Genomic DNA, 17,362 nt, shown 5'->3' on the forward strand with positions numbered 1-17,362 from the left:
CGACCTCTGTCAATGTTGCCTGTGTTGATTGGTGTAAGCGGTAGCCAGTCTTGATGGTCTCAGACAGAGAGGGGTCTTTCCCAGCTCCTGCTGCCCCGGAGGCCTTTAGCTGGAAGGACTGGGGACTGAAGGATTAACCATAGGTCTTTCTATTGTCTGTCTTTTCGGAAGGGATGGTGGCTCAGTGGTAGAGCATCTGCTTGGTAAGCAGAAGGTCCCAGGTTCAATCCCCGGCATCTCCAACTAAAAAGGGTCCAGGCAAATAGGCGTGAAAAACCTCAGCTTGAGACCCTGGAGAGCCGCTGCCAGTCTGAGTAGACAATACTGACTTTGATGGACCCAGGGGGGTCTGATTCAGTAGAAGGCAGCTTCATATGTTCATATATCTAGTACATACATGCAAGCAGGAGCCTTGAAATTGAGCTGTGGCATATGTTCACAGCCGTGTCATTTTTATTGCATCCCCATCATTGTTTCTCCCTTCCACGTATTTGTAGTGTAAAATTGGAACTGTCTGTATAACCCGCTTCACGAGTCGGGGTAGGCCGTATATCTTACAAGTGCCTAAAAGGTTCCAAGCGTGGTTGTTCCGATCACGTCTCCGGAACCACTTCTCGGCCCACAACTGACTCAGAACACCCCCAGATCCTTCTATTTCGAGCCCTTGATAAAATGTGCCTTCCCACTTCAAGCCAAATATATCCGGAGCACCAGATTGCTGTAAATAGTGCAGCAGCCTTGGGCAGCCCCAGTTCGGACTTCGGGGAGCTCTTTTCTCCCTCCAAGTTCCATTGGGCCGCTTGGATCTGAAAGTGAACATGAAACAAACAAACTCCGCACCCCCTTAATAGTCTCTGTTCTTCTGATGCTTCCTTTGAATCCTGTGCACACCGTCTTTAGCTCTGCAAAGTGCAGGTTTGCTGGGTTTTTTCAGGATTTGCCTTTGAAGCATCTGCACTAGGAAACTGTTCTCCTGGATTCTGACACTGGGTGGCAGAAGGCCAGAGGGGAGGGGGTGCTGGAAGGAAGAGGACAAGGGGGAGGTGGGTGAGAAGTGATCTGCAAGCTCCTTCCCCAGCTGTGCTCACCCTTTTTGCAGCAGTGAGGTGCAGATCCGAGGACAAGCTGCGGAGAGAAGTTGGTTGGTTTGCCATTTCCTTGCAAAACTGCTCAGCCCCCACCGAAATCTCACATTCTAGGGATGCCCTTTGGAAATGACTCGCTTGGAGGAAATGCTGGGTTCCTCTCTCGTTGCTGGCAAGGGTTCTGAATCCACGTCCTTCGGGTTGTGTGGGGATTGTAGGTGACGGGGTAGGTCTATAGACATATTCCACTAGCAGGAGGTGTGCGACAGCTTTTTATCTGGGCCAAACAAAACACAGCAAGGGGTTTTGTGTGCATGTGTGTGAGTGAGTGCGTCTTCCTCAGAACTTGGGGTGGAATTTTCCAAAGGGACAGAATAAAAACTGCTCTGAATTTCTGCTATATTTGGGCAGGGCTGGCCTTGGCAGGGATGTGTATCTTTCTAGAGCATCCCTGGCATATAGTGTGGCATTCCTTCTCAGAGGCAAAGACTTTCATAAGAGGGATATATAATAGCAGTTTTCAGAACTCCACTAGAATGTCCAGGTTTCCACTTTCCAATATTGCTTGTTCAGGATATTAGCTTTAAAAAAAATTATGCCTTTTTATATCTCTCCTTTTGATAAGATCTGTGAGATACCTTACAACAAGAATGTTAGCCTCATCATCAGGGTTACAGGAGAGAGAGAGAAAGAACTCATAACATAAGGCAATAAAAAACCCCTCAGGTTTAATTTTTAAAACTCAGAGATTCAGCAGAACTAGTTGCCAAGCTGATCAGAACTGCTCTTCCCTGTTGGATATGTGCTGTTATCCACAGCCAGCAAAATAGCATGCCGTGGCCCCGCATTTGACAGCAATAGATGGTAGAACCAACTTGATCTCACGTGGCATAACTGTGCCTCAGCTGGAGCTTCCCGTTGCAACCCCCTCCGTTCACTTTTGGCCTCCTTGAGACATTTATAAGTGGGAATAGGTGGGTTTCGCATTGGAAGCAGACAGTTGTGGGTGTTTTGGGCACCCCTAAATCACAAGTCTGGGGAAGGCAGTTGCAAACCACCCCGTAAAAAGTCTGCTGTGAAAACGTCGTGATGAAATTCTATGCCTGGCTAGATAAGAACATAAGAGAAGCCATGTTGGATCAGGCCAACGGCCCATCCAGTCCAACACCCTGTGTCACACAGTGGCAAAAAATTTTATACATACACACACACTGTGGCTAATAGCCACTGATGGACCTCTGCTCCATATTTTTATCTAAACCCCTCTTGAAGCTGTCTATGCTTGTGGCCACCACCACCTCCTGTGGCAGTAAATTCCACATGTTAATCACCCTTTGGGTGAAGAAGTACTTCCTTTTATCCGTTTTAACCTGGCTGCTCAGCAATTTCAACGAATGCCCACGAGTTCTTGTATTGTGAGAAAGGGAGAAAAGTACTTCTTTCTCTACTTTCTCCATCCCATGCATTATCTTGTAAACCTCTATCATGTCACCCCGCAGTCGACGTTTCTCCAAGCTAAAGAGTCCCAAGCGTTTCAACCTTTCTTCATAGGGAAGGTGTTCCAGCCCTTTAATCATTGCCCTTTTCTGGACTTTCTCCAATGCTATAATATCCTTTTTGAGGTGCGGCGACCAGAACTGCACACAGTACTCCAAATGAGACCGCACCATCGATTTATACAGGGGCATTATGATACTGGCTGATTTGTTTTCAATTCCCTGAGAGCAAGTGTGCTCTTCTAAGACGAAGATTGGGTCAGCTTATTGGAGGGGCGGGTGCGTGATTTCCCCTGGACAAGGTTGAGTCCTGTGGCAACTGTAAGGCCAGCAACGTTTTATTTGTATCCCGCCCTGAGCCTGCCCTGGCGAGGAGGGCGGGATACAAATAAAAATATTATTATTATTATAACCAAGACTTTTAAGATTCTCTGATGTGAACTTATTTTTTTTTCTTTTTCCCCTGTATTTTATATTATAAAATTTATCTTTACTGGAATTGTCAAAATTACTAGATAATTTTAACAAAAGGTGTATACTATAAAATTTGAAAATGGACTCTGTGCAGTTGAGACAAAATAATAGGGGACAATTTATGTAAAGAAATTATTGTAGAATTAAGCTTGTTGAAAGTATTCCTATGCAAAATAATACCGGAATGTATTGTGGTTTTTTTTATTTTCCCATTCCCCATCCCTGTCTTTTCTTGAAACTAATAAAACTTTTTGAAAATCGAAAACGTTGTGATGCAACGTCACCCCAGAGTCGGAAACGACTGGTGCTTGCACAGAAGACTACCTTGACCTTTTAAAATCACAAGTGTTGACTCGCTTGGACACTTACAGTGCCTGGAGGCTAAAACAGCACAGGGTTCTTCATCATGATGTTGAGGAGCTGACATCCTGGAAGTTGCCTGAGATCACCAAGTGAATTCCTGCTTCGCTGGCGATTTCTAGCGCATGCTTTGAAACCAACACCTTCCTTCCCCAGCTCTTCACTTTGTGTGTCCTTTTAAAACCGGCAATAATGTTCATCTTCTGTATTGATCTTTGTGAGAGGTTGTTGTACTTGCTCAGGGTCTTTAGTGTCAGAGAGGAGTTGACACAGAGCTGGTATGTGATGTTGGAGCATTTTGCCTTTCCCTGCGGTCTTTGGCTTGGCTCGCTTGTCAGAGTAATTCGCTGAGAGCAAGCGTGCTCTCTTAAGACCAAGATTGGGTCAGCTTATTGGAGGGGCGGGTACGTGATTTCCTCTGGATAAAGTTGAGTCCTGTGGCAACTTTAAGACCAACAACGTTTTATTTATATGAAGAAGTAGTAACTGGAGAAGTGTGTGCCCAGAATTAAATTTCGTTGGTCTTAAAAGTGCCACTGGGCTCAAAACTTTATTCTGGTGTTTCAGACCATCATGGCTACCCACCTGAATTCCCCTGGAGCAGAGATTTCTGACTGTGATTTTGTAAAGAAGCCAGGGCGCTTTTTTTTTTTTGCAGAAAAAGCCCAGCAGGAACTCATTTGCATGTTAGGCCACACCCCCTGGCGCCAAGCCAGCTGGGTTCCTGTGCATTCCTGCTCAAAAAAAGCCCTGAAAGAAGCAATTATAGTCGGTTTTTGCATTTGCAAGAGGGATGATTCTCTGCGATTTGAACAGGTTTCTTGGTAGGTCTACTCTTAGTCAGAGATGTCACCAATCCTCTCCGCTACTCATGTACTTCCCATTCCCGCATCTTAGTCTAAGGTCTTGTCTCTTCTTATATCTCTCTAAGCACCATGTGTGTTAATTATGCTCTATGACAGCATTTCCCATTTGCAGGGTCGTGACCCGGTACCGAGCCACGGAAACCTCACTACTAGGTCATAAGAAAAACCAAAGCTAGCCCCGCCCCCAGCAAAGCTAGCCCCGCCCCATCTCTGTGTTGTGCAGAGAGGAGCTGGGCTGCCTCTCCTTCCTTCTCCCCCACTCCCAGTGTTTGAGAGAAAAACTGGCATCCACTGGCACTTTAGACCCATGAAGTGTTCTTCACGGTATGAACTTTACTGTGCCTTGCAGTATGTTCTTTTGGGGAGATTTCCCCGGGAGGCCTGGGCAGCAAAGAAGGGTGTGTGTGTTATTTTTCAGCCGGGAGGGGTGGGGAGTGGGCATTCTAGTAGCTGGGGTTTTTTTACCAAATGATACCTGGGCAGAATTGTTGCTGGCTGCGGTCATCTGTTGGTGAGGGAGGCTTTTTTTTTTCTTTGCCCCCCCTTTCTTCTTTTCCCTGCAAGTGATGCTCTGTCTGTATTCTTGGTGCGGGGGGTGGGGAAGCAACAGTGGGAGGGTTTCTAGTGCCCTGGCCCCACTGGTGGACATCCTGGTGCTTTTTGGGGATTGTATGAGGGAATTTTGGACTGGATAGTCCACTGGCCTGATCCAACATGGCTCCTATTATGTTTATTCTTTCCTCTCCTCTCCTCTCCTCTCCTCTCCTCTCCTCTCCTCTCCTCTCCTCTCCTCTCCTCTCCTCTCTTCCCCTTCCCCTTCCCCTTTCTTTCCCTCCATTTTTGCTGGATGAAACTTTTCTGTTCATCATACTGTTGTTGCAGACATAGTAGCTCTGCCAATGAAAAGTTGGCACCCCCAGTTGTAGCCAGGTGGCTTTCTATGAGATTTCTGTGTGAGTGAGTGAGAGTAAGAGGTGTGGGACAGAAAGAGATTATTGGAGATTACTGTGGTATATCTCAACAGCACTGGAAGAGATGGTACTATGAACTTGGCACCATTTTACTGGTCCTGCTTTTAACAGCTGTCTGACACCAAAATTAAACTCCTCCTGTAGATATTACAAAGGATGAAAGTAGTTCACTGGCTGTATCTGCACAACAGGTTGCTTTTAAAGGCATGGGAAACACAGCCAGTAAAAAGCTGCAAGCCCCTCATAAATATCCTTTTTTGGATAACTGCAGAAAAGCTTGTATGAACTTCATATAACTTGAAATTAATTCATTAATTGCAGTATAATTCTCTGCTACCTTTCACAGCAATTTCTCAGTGTTTCAACCAAAGAAAAGTATGAAAAATAGCTGTCGAAAGATTTTTTTGAAACCAAGTAAGGTTGATTGTAGCTTGAGGCAGGGTTCCAGTAGTAGCAGCTGAAGGAAGGGCCTACTAAATGTGTCAGCATATTTTGAGGTAGAGCAACTGCCAGGGCCCAATGTGGGTGGTACACAGTGCTGGTATTTCTGATGGCAAGGGCAACAGCACTCCCAACTGCATACACTGGCCAGTGCTGTTGAGGAAGGGATGTGTAGGTGGTGCAGGCAATTGAACATGGACATTAGGAGTGCCTGCAAGCTAGAGAAGAACACACAAACAGATAGGTGCATGCAGGTGTGGGGGTGAAAAGAGAGGGCCGCCCACTTTCCACCCCCATTTTGGCTCAGCATGAGTTTCAGAGAGATTTTTCTGAAAATGTATTTACTTCCGAAGAAGAGGCAGGTTGGGGGAGTGCCCTGGAAGTGACATCACAGGAAAAGGTGGAGTTTTGGTTCAGTGTTTCCTGGAAGTGACATCACTTGGTCCTTGACACCACAGGAAATGACATAATTCCTGGCTCCACCCCCAAATTTTAGTGGGCCACAAAGGGAGAAAGTGTAAAAATAACCATGCCGCGGGAAAGAAAAGTTTGGGAAACCCTGTTCTAGAGGACAGCCTGCCCATGCACGACCCTGTTTTCTATGCCCCCTATCTTTGGGGTGGTGACTCTTGGAGATGGAGCCTTATCTGTGGTGGCACCTCATTCCTACAATTCTCTCCTCATGCATGTTTACCTGGGGCCTGCCTTGATGAATTCTGGCTGCCAGATAAAAAAATACAACCCAGGTCTTTAGGGGAGTGTTTGCGTCAGGCTGCTGCTGTCCTCCTATTGCTATTGTCAGTTTTTGTTGTTTTATGGACAGCTTGCCATGGGTTTTGATGCATCTTTTGAATTACTGTAAGCCTCCCCAAGGACCCTACGTGTCGGTTGGCAGGGCATAAATACATATAAAAAAATCAATGTATGCAAATCCACACTTCCAATAATAACTCCTTAGGCTTTTCAGGAATCTTGACTTTTCACTGTGGGGTGGGAAGCGTAGCATGAGCCAAACTGTCGGCGTAATTAACCAGATTTCTAATAATAAACTGGAGGAGGCTGACACCGTACCAGGTCCAAGGGGCAGTCCGTCTGGAGGCCTCTGCCGGCCGGATTCTATATTCGTCCCTGGGAAGGATGGCTGGCTGTGGGTGGCCAAAACCCCGGCCGATATATGGAGGGCAGCCGTGTCCGAGTGAGGCACTGTTGGGCTCTAGCGGGAAATCTCTTCTGCATTCTGCCAGCCCTGAAACTCTGGAGGGATTCTCCGGCCCGTAAAGCCGTTCCGGGCAGGGGCGTCTTCCCAGTTGCCTTTTGCTGCTGATTGACGTGCTGTCGGGAAGCATGAGGTTGTACCCGAGTTCCTAGTCTGTCTTGTTCTCTCTCTCTTCATACCTGTGGTCCTTCCAAGGGGTTCCTCCCCCAAATTGGGAGCCAGTTTGGTGTGGTGGTGAAGTGCGCGGACTCTGATCTGGGAGAACCGGGTTTGATTCCTCACTCCTCCACTTGCAGCTGCTGGAATGGCCTTGGGTCAGCCACAGCTCTCGCAGAGCTGTCCTGGAAAGGGCAGCTTCTGGGAGAACTCTCTGAGCCCCACCAGTTTGGTGTAGTGGTTAAGTGAGCGGACTCTTATCTGGGAGAACCGGGTTTGATTCCCCACTCCTCCACTTGCAGCTGCTGGGATGGCCTTGGGTCAGCCATAGCTCTGGCAGAGGTTGTCCTTGAAAGGGCAGCTTCCGTGAGAGCTCTCTCAGCCCCGCCCACCTCACAGGGTGCTTGTTGTGGGGGGAGAGGGGAAAGGAGATTGTAAGCTGCTCTGAGTCTCTGATTCAGAGGGAAGGGCACAGGGTATAAATCTGCAATTCTTCTTCTCCCAAATAAAGATGGAAGTAACTCAAGGAGAGAGGGAGCTTTTCAGGTGACTTCTCCCCACCCCCAAGCACCTGCACATTCTGATTTTGTCGCTTCTTCTTAATACATGTGAGAGCAGCTGTTTCCTTGGTCACCTGGAGTGAGGCATGGGCTCCACTGTGCGACACTGCGACAGCCACTTGGGCTCCCTTCTGCTCATCTCTCTCTTTTTCCGCAGCTTGGCTTCTAAAACGCACTTACCTTTTTTTTTTTTTTGTGGGGCGACTTTTCTAGATGGTTTCACCCCAACATCACCGGAGTGGAGGCAGAGAACTTGCTCCTGACGCGGGGAGTCGATGGCAGTTTCCTGGCCCGGCCTAGCAAAAGCAACCCAGGAGACTTCACTCTTTCTGTGCGGTAAGTTGCTTGCGCGTTAAGAGGGGTTCTCCCCCCCCCTGACGTCCAGAGTGAATCTGAGACACGTTTTGTGACCTTTGTGGATGGCCAGAGGAATATTCTGTTGCAATGGTGAGACTTACGCACCTCTTAAGGCTTCCTCCTCACAATCTTTTGGTTCTGTGCAGGGAAGCTGAGAAGGATTTCCAGCTTCCGAGTTTTTCGAGCCACTGGCTTCAGTGCACGTGCGAATGCCATATGCGTTGTGTGTGCTGAGTTGCACACGTGGATGGTTTGCACCCCTCCTTTGCCAGTCGTTTAGCACAGCCAACCCAACAAGCCCCAGGAGGAGGGGTACCTGCGGAGGTGACTCCTGTTCTCTGGGGCTGGATGTAGGAAGGAGAGAGCCGGGCCATGGAGAGGCCAGCAGAGAGCTGGTGGCATCGGTCTAGGGCAGCCTGTGGGGTTAGAGAAGCCAAGATGCTCTGGGATTCTCTGGGCAGCAGGAGGAGCGCTGCACGCTTGTGTTGGGAAAAGGCAGCCAGGATTCCCTTCCTCCCCCTCCCCCAACTTTCATTGGGTTGGAGTTTCTGTAGTGCCCAGTAGACCTTCTAGCCCCCTCCCAGCTCCCTGTGAGGAGGCCAGTCTAGGGATTTACCGCCAGGGCACTTTAAGTCTAATATCAAGGGGGAGGCAAAGCTCTTCCACCTTCCCTCCAGGTTGCTGCCACCAGACTGGTATTTTTTGCAGGGCCCAATCCACCCTGGTTCCTCTGATGGATCAACCATCTCCAGATAACCAAAGAGACGCTTACAGCGTTCACACCTTCTTCTGAGTAGGGCCGAAAGGCACCGGTCCCTTTGCAAGCCACTGACACCAAACAAAAGGTTAAGCGACATTTTATTCTAACGGGGAAATCAGTTCCTTCAATCAACCCGGGTCCTGCAGGCAACCCCCTGTCCCCTTGTCCCCCATCGGCTGACTTAATGGATCTGACTATGGAAGCCTCTCTAACTGGCCCAAGAGCACCCCAACATAACGGCTGTATTTTCACTGATGACGCCAGGGTGCTAGAAAGGATATCCATTATTGATGGACTACCAGCTAGGGAAGCCACAAGGAATATCCGCGTTGTCTCCTGGGACACAGCTGGGTGGAAGAGTCAAGTGAATGACTCCGATTGTTTTGGGCTTTTTGAAATCCTTTGCTTGTGTCTCCCTTCAGGAAACCTGGGCGGAAGGCAGTTTTAGATTTTAAAGTTTTTCATCTCCCTGCGTATAGAACTCATTCTAAAGGTCGCAGTGAAGCAGGCCTGGCCGCTTTGGTGAAATCCAACTTACCATTTAAGGTCGTCCTCTTGGATCCTTGCCTGCCATGTGCCCAGGTTTTTTTGCTGCCCTCTCCAGCACTGACTCTAATCATGATTAATGTTCATTTAGCCCCTTCTAACGGAGAGCTGGAGTTTGATGCTGTCGGGGAGAAATTTTTCTGATTGTGTGATGTCTTTGTCTAGGAAAATCCATACTGCTCGGCTCATGATGTTTGGTGATTTTAACGCTCGGATAGGCAGTAATAATCAGAAATGGATCTTTCCTTTTGGCTTTGAAGCGGCTGAATCCCTTCCGCTACAGTGATGTGTGCCCCGTTGTTCTAAAGATTCTTTAACGGATAAGGCGGGTCTTAGATTAATTGAATTCTGCATAGCGCACAATGCTCTAATATTTAATGGTCTCTCCAGATTTCCAGCCGCGACTGATTTCACTTTTTTTCCCGCACGGGGTTGCGGTGTGATAGATTTTCGTTCGGGTTCACCCAACCTTCCGTCATCTATTGATAACTTTTACATTGATTCGCAGTACTGGTCTTTTCCTAGTACCATGGAACAAAATAACAAAAAGCTTTAAAAAGCTGCCTGGTTCCCTTGACCCTCAGGCCAATTGTAGAGAGCGAAAAAGGTTCAGAGTTCCACAGGCGCTCCCTTCTGGGACGCTCCAGTCAAATCCACCAAGGTTCCAAGAACACTCTTACTAACCCTCGGGTCACCGCAGTTCCTTGCCTCTAAGCGAGCGGCCAGAAGACTAAAACTAGGAGGCAAAATTTCTTCTTTCCCTAGCCCGCCAGCCTCTAATTGGCGATCAAGGCCTGATGCCTTGCAGCTGGCGGCTCCACCCTGGGGCTTCCAACGGAAGGTGAGAGATCCTGTAGAGCTTAGGTCAACTTAAAACTTAACCCCGGCACTGCGGCTTCAACGTGGAGGTTTGCGAGTGCGGGAGAGCCGACCTGCTCTGCTCGGAGGGTGGCCTCGCGGATTAGCCCCGGAGCGTGCTTGGCTGTTTGCATTCTTTAGTCGTGCTCTCAGCCTGGAAGAGGGAGCGCCTGCAGCTTCCTGGAGCGCTTCCATTTCTCCCTCCTTTCCTTCAGCAGGCTGGCTCTGGTGGATCCGCCCCGCTAGGCGAACAGAAGGAGAGGAGGCTTCCCCTACTGCTAGAGGTCTCACGGCAGAGAAAGTGCCTCTGCTAGCGGGGCAACCGACGAGATCTCGTCTGCTGTCTCAACTCCGGAGGTGGTCTCCTTGGGACGAGGCCCACTTTCTTTCATCCTCCCCCCTTCCTCTGTAAAGAACCCCGTCGGCTGCCCAGATGGCAAAGCGCAGAGGGTGGCAGGGAGCGCTGTGCAGGACTTGGCAAATATTTGTGCAAGCATTTGGGTCTGTCTTAGCTTCAGGCGTTGAATTCAGCAGGCGCTCACAGGAGCCCAGCTCCTGAACCTGTCTGAAGGTTCCCCCTCCTCCTCCCCACCTACCTTGTCCATTGAATAGCAGGTGCAGCTGCATAACCATCCCTGGATTAGGAGAGCGGGCAGCCAGCCGGCCACCAGGGGCTTTGCCACGCCCCCAGCAGCCCTCATTAACCCCTGGAGAAGCCCACGCCACCCTTTCTCCTCTTCTTACGTGATTTTGGGTGACGGGTGGCTTGCTGGCCTTTTGACTGTGGAGGGGGTGGCCAAGGAGAGCCCCAGGTGAGCGAGGCCTGCTTGGGCTGGCTGGATCTCTAGCCACCCAAGCAGGCCTCGCTCACCCAGGGCTGTCCTTTCTTGCATCGGGTTGCTTTTGGTTGGGGTGGGGTGGCATATGCTAATGAGTTATGCTAATGAGCTCTGCCACCTATTTTTCTACAAAACCACCCTTGCTTAACTTACATGACCTGCATTTACCTTGCTGGGTCTACAGTGCTGTGCTTGGGATTCTCAGTTGTGTGTGTGTGTGTGGGTGTGTGTATGGTGGGGGAACAAGGGTGGAACGAGATCTCCCTCGTCTCTCTGTTCCAAAATCTCTTGTGTGGGGGCACAGATGTCTCCAGTTGTCCTCAAGAATTCATCTAGTGCAGGGGCGGCCAACCGGAGCTCTCCAAATGTTTTTTGCCTACAACTCCCATCAGCCCCGGCCGTTGGCCATGCTGGCTGGGGCTGATGGGTTGTAGGCAAAAAACATCTGGAGAGCTCCCGTTGGCCGCCCCTGATCTAGTGCAGTTTGTGTCACATGCCTGTCGGTTCAGAGAACAGAGGGTGGAATGCCATTTTGGAACTTGTTTCCCTTTGAAACGCTGCTGCCACCCAACAGAGGTGAATGCCTGCGCAGAGCAGACAGGAAGCCGTTCTGTTTCCTTCTTGGGTGAATAGCAGAAGCTTGGGGCTGGAGGATCGAGTCATTTTTTTGTCCTTTGTCTTTCTCCGTCCGTCCTTCCCATCAGGCGGAATGGAGCCGTCACCCACATCAAGATCCAGAATACTGGCGACTACTATGACCTCTATGGAGGGGAGAAGTTTGCCACCTTGGCAGAGCTGGTCCAGTACTACATGGAGCATCATGGGCAGCTGAAAGAGAAAAACGGGGATGTGATCGAGCTCAAGTATCCGCTCAACTGCGCCGACCCCACGTCGGAAAGGTGAGGCGCACATGAGTGCAGCAGGGTGTGGCCAGATGGACTGAATCTCCTCAGTAAGAGGGTTTCCCAAGATTGAGGCTAACATTTAGAGAGCCAGTTTGGTGTAGTGGTTAAGTGCACGGACTCTTATCTGGGAGAACCGGGTTTGATTCCCCACTCCTCCTCTTGCAGCTCCTGGAATGGCCTTGGGTCAGCCATAGTAGTTAAGTGTGTGGATTCTTACCTGGGAGAACTGGGTTTGATTCCCCACTGCTCCACTTGCAGCTGCTGGAATGGCCTTGGGTCAGCCAGAGCTCTCTTATCTGGGAGAACCAGGTTTGATTCCCCACTGCTCTACTTGCAGCTGCTGGAATGGCCTTGGGTCAGCCACAGTAGTTAAGTGTGTGGATTCTTACCTGGGAGAACCGGGTTTGATTCCCCACTGCTCCACTTGCAGCTGCTAGAATGGCCTTGGGTCAGCCATAGTAGTTAAGTGTGTGGATTCTTACCTGGGAGAACCGGGTTTGATTCCCCACTCCTCCACTTGCAGCTCCTGGAATGGCCTTGGGTCAACCACAGTAGTTAAGTGTGTGGACTCTTACCTGGGAGAACCGGGTTTGATTCCCCACTGCTCCTCTTGCAGCTGCTGGAATGGCCTTGGGTCAGCCATAGCTCTCGCAGAGCAGTCCTTGAAATGGCCACTTCTGGGAGAGCTCTCTCAGCCCTACCTACCTCATGGGGGGTAGGGGAGGGAAGGTAAAGGAGATTGTGAGCCGCTCGGAGATTCCGAGTGGAGGGTGGTATATAAATCCAATATCTTCTTTGTCGTCTTGAAAGCAAACTCAGAGCTTGGCGTGGTAACTTGATCTATGCCTGGACATCAGCCTGCACAGTCAGCTGCTTTACAAGATCTGAATGACCCTTTTGTCATCTGTGCCCTTGATGGCTGCAGCTCCACCCTCCAGCCAGGGGCCTTGGTGGTGCAGCAGGGATCAAACTAGCCACACCCTTTCCCTGTCTGATGCCGCGCCGATGCCGGTTGTAGGGCGCCTGTTCCCTGCTGCTGGAGCCCTCCAGTTTGAGACCCCTGGCACCTTTGGAGCCAACCAAGATGGCTAGCTGTGTCTGCCCACAGCGGGAGAAGAGAGCAGCAGTCCTGTAGGCCGTTAGAGACTAACAGCGTTTGTTCTGTGAGTTCTTCACGGACGCCCCTGCCCTGCCCCAAATGTTGTTAGTCTTTACGGCATTACTGGACTCTTGTTCTTTTCTGCTGCTAGAGCCAACCGTGTGTGTCTGGAGGGGCTGCTTTGCCAGCTTTATTTATTTTCGAACATTTGGGTGCAGGCTGACTTGCCTGAGGCCTCTTGCAAAACACCTAAATACTTTGTATCCTGCTTTTGAGCCAGGACTCGATGGTGCGGTCTCATTTGGAGTACTGTGTGCAGTTCTGGTCGCCGCACCTAAAAAAAGATATTATAGCATTGGAGAAAGTCCAGAAAAGGGCAACTAGAATGATTAAAGGGCTGGAACACTTTCCCTATGAAGAAAGGTTGAAACGCTTGGGGCTCTTTAGCTTGGAGAAACGTCGACTGCGGGGTGACATGATAGAGGTTTACAAGATTATGCATGGGATGGAGAAAGTAGAGAAAGAGGTACTTTTCTCCCTTTCTCACAATACAAGAACTCGTGGGCATTCGATGAAATTGCTGAGCAGTCAGGTTAAAACGGATAAAAGGAAGTACTTCTTAACTCAAAGGGTGATTAACATGTGGAATTCACTGCCACAGAAGGTGGTGGCGGGCCGGCCACAAGCATGGCCACCTTCAAGAGGGGGTTAGATAAAAATATGGAGCAGAGGTCCATCAGTGGCTATTAGCCACAGTGTGTGCGTGTATGTGTGTGTGTGTGTATATATATATATATATATATATATATAATTTTTTTTTGCATGGCCACCTTCAAGAGGGGGTTAGATAAAAATATGGAGCAGAGGTCCATCAGTGGCTATTAGCCACAGTGTGTGCGTGTATGTATATATATATATATATATATATAAAATTTTTTTTTGCCACTGTGTGATACAGAGTGTTGGACTGGATGGGCCATTGGCCTGATCTAACATGGCTTCTCTTATGTTCTTATGACTTGCCCATGAGGCAGTTCATTCCCAAGCTCTGTGCTGCAAGAAAGAAACTAAAGAAGAAGCAGGGTTTGCCCTAAATCTTAAATAAGCCTCTCTTGGAGGAGTCTGCCTGTTGCATCTCTGCGTGAGTTGTTGCTCTTGGCAGTCAGGGGGAGCTCCTCTGAGGCCGTGTGAATCTTACTTTTTGCACGCTCTGGAATGGAAACCATTTGACTGGAATAATTAAGTACTGCAAGCTCTTCATTTTTAAAAGTTTTAAATTGAGGCTCACATCTGTTAGAGAAGAGGGAAATATTGTTCTGACCTTGACAACCCCTGGCTTGGGAGAGGGGGCCTGTGACTTTATAGCCAAGTTCCTGTGTTGCATGCAGGTGTTCCAGCAGGAAGGTCTTGCAGATTTTTTTTTGGCAGTCCTGAAACTTTGGAGAGCTGCTGTAAAAGGAGATGGGGTGGAGCAAAAAGACTAGTCCTTTGGTTTGCTCTAGGGGCAGCTCTGCGCGTTTGGGTGGCAGGAGCCGAGCACAGGTGACCCGCGGGGCAGCGAGAAGCCACCACCCTCCTCCTTTTCTGCTCTTTCTTCTGAAGGTGGTTCCATGGGCACCTTTCTGGGAAGGAAGCAGAGAAGCTGCTAACGGAAAAAGGGAAACACGGGAGCTTTCTCGTCCGTGAGAGTCAGAGCCATCCTGGAGACTTTGTCCTTTCTGTCCGGACGGGGGACGATAAAGGAGAGAGCAACGATGGGAAGTCAAAAGTGACGCATGTCATGATCCGGTGCCAGGTAAAGGAAGCGGGAGGGGTGTATTGGGGAGCATTCTTCCTGGGTACCCGGAGCTGAGCATCCCCCTTTCTGCATGGCTGCATCCCCCTCATATTTCTGCATTCCCCTTCACCTATTTGGATAAAGGAAAGGAAAGGTCCCCTGTGCAAGCACCAGTCGTTTCCGACTCTGGAGTGACGTTGCTTTCACAACGTTTTCACGGCAGACCTTTTTACGGGGTGGTTTGCCATTGCCTTCCTCAATCATTTACGCTTTCCCCCCAGCAAGCTAGGGACTCATTTTACCAACCTCGGAAGGATGGCTGATTCAACCTCGGGCCGGCTACCTGAATCCAGCTTTCGCTGGGATAGAGATCAGGTCGTGAGCAGAGAGTTCAGATCACAGTACTGCAGTACTGCTGTTTTTACCACTCTGCACCACTGGGCCGCTATTTGGATAAAAGGTGTGCAGAAACAGGTGTATTTTCATTATGGGGCTGATGCCTGCTCTCGGTTCTTCCGAAGGATCTGAAGTACGATGTCGGAGGCGGGGAGAAGTTTGATTCCTTGACGGACCTCGTCGAGCATTACAAGAAGAACCCCATGGTGGAAACGCTGGGGACAGTCCTTCAGCTGAAGCAGGTGAGAGCCATGCCCCAGACCGGCCCGAGATCTCCTGCAGCACACGTCAGTGAGCAGGGGCTTGCCAAAGGCAGGGGCGATGCAGGTGTGCTGTCATCGATGGGCAAGTGCTTCCTTGTCCCCCTAAGTCAGGAGTGTCAAACTCATTGGTGATGAGGGCCAGATCTGACATAAATGGGACCTTGTTGGGCTGTGTCAAGCCAGGCCACGCGTGTATCTATTTAAGATCAGGTAGCAGAGATATGAATTTTATAAAGGACACAGGCAAACACAATTAAAGATTTTTTTTAAAGAAACTTAAACCATTAGGGTTTGTAGAATCTTTTGGGCTCAAGTGCCGTGTTCTACTGGAGAAAGTTTTCCTTCCAGACGTTTCGTTCTCAGCTGCGGAGAACATCCTCAGTGGCGTTGCAGCCGGAGCAGGCGCTCTGACCTTCTTGGCTGCTGTGCGTTGAGTGGGGCCAGGGCTGCTGGAGAGCTGCTATTTCTAGGCTGGAGGGGGTGTGATGAAAGGGCAATTGGTTTGGATCCACAAACCAATTGCCCTTTCATCACACCCCCTCCAGCCTAGAAATAGCAGCTCTCCAGCAGCCCTGGCCCCACTCAACGCACAGCAGCCAAGAAGGTCAGAGCGCCTGCTCCGGCTGCAACGCCACTGAGGATGTTCTCCGCAGCTGAGAATGAAACGTCTGGAAGGAAAACTTTCTCCAGTAGAACACGGCACTTGAGCCCGAAAGATTCTACAAACCCTAATGATGTTACCAGCCGTGAAAACCTGAAATCTTTGAAAACTTAAACCATGCTTAAAACATTAGCACTTGTTGGTCTTAAAGGTGCTTTCTTTGAATTTCTCCCATAGGATTCAGGGGACTGGGCAAAGGAAGCTCTGGCTCTTTCCCTCCCTCCCCAGGGGACTCGGAAGGGGAGGCGCCTCAGTCTTGACTCAATAGCTCTGCTGTGTGATTGAGAGAGCCTGACAAAGCAAGCTCTGCTTCCCCCCCCCTTCCTCCCTGTGACGGAAAGCAATGGGTTAACCATAAACTGAAGACGCACAGGGCTGCGTCAGGTGACCTGAGGGTGGGGGCAAAGTGCTGAGAGCTCTCAGGGAGGGAGAAAAAGTAGTTGAGTGAGAGAAACTGCTGAGGCAGGAGTTCAGTCAATTGATGTCTGACAGAGTGGAGGCCTGCCAGAGAAGTCTGTCAGTGGTGAAGTCTGACAGAGACTGAAAGGGTCAGTTCGGGCCTGGTAGAGGCTGAGAGGACAGCTGATCCTGTGAAGAAGCTGGAGACGGAGACGGGGAAGTCTTCCAGAGACTGCCAGCTTGACCAAACCAGCCAAGAGGGCTGTGTGTGTGTGAGTCAGTTAAGACCGGAATGGTCACAGACACCAGGAAACTACTCTAAAGATCTAGTGAGGAGGTTGAGGGAGTGGATGTGGGTCTGAGACACCAAGAAGGGCTGAGAGGAGAGACTCCAGTCGAGGGGTGAGACTAGACACATCGATCCCAAGAGGCCAGACCTTGGCTAGAGGTGGAGAGTGAGTTGAAGGGAAACTGTGAACCGTGTAACTGTGAAAGATCCAAGAAAGAAAAAGTGATTGTAAGCTTGAAACAACTGAGCAACGTGTTAGCCTGTGTAAATATCTCCCATATCCCCAGTTTAAGACTTTTTGTTACAATAAATCTGTGGTTTAAGTTAAAGTTCTCGTGAGCCTATATATTTTGTGTAAAGAATAAACAAAGCTGCTGTGGTCCCATCAAAAGAAACAAGTAAAAATAACCCGAAGAGACGAAAATATAGAGATCCAGTGAGGCCTTGAGGCGGGCGCTGCTATACTCCCTAAGGGAGGACGCTCAGTCAATGGAGAAAATAGAGGTTTTGCTCTGTAGCTCCTGTGCAATTGAGCAAGCCTTGCAAAGCAAGCTGTTATGCAGAAGGAAGCAAGAGAGAGGGAGAAGG

At 49.5% G+C, this 17,362-nt stretch overlaps 1 protein-coding gene across 1 annotated transcript in view; it reads left to right on the forward strand.

The window, feature by feature from the left end:
• PTPN11 (protein tyrosine phosphatase non-receptor type 11) overlaps positions 1-17,362 on the forward strand; it is a 52,665-nt gene that overhangs the window by 4,729 nt on the left and 30,574 nt on the right. The window contains 4 exon segments of the mRNA XM_060249710.1: positions 7,839-7,961; positions 11,690-11,884; positions 14,592-14,784; positions 15,288-15,404. Coding sequence (XP_060105693.1) covers positions 7,839-7,961; positions 11,690-11,884; positions 14,592-14,784; positions 15,288-15,404 — 628 coding nt within the window.

The sequence above is a fragment of the Heteronotia binoei genome, chromosome 11, assembly GCF_032191835.1.
Source record: "Heteronotia binoei isolate CCM8104 ecotype False Entrance Well chromosome 11, APGP_CSIRO_Hbin_v1, whole genome shotgun sequence".
Classification (NCBI taxonomy): Eukaryota; Metazoa; Chordata; class Lepidosauria; order Squamata; family Gekkonidae; genus Heteronotia; species Heteronotia binoei.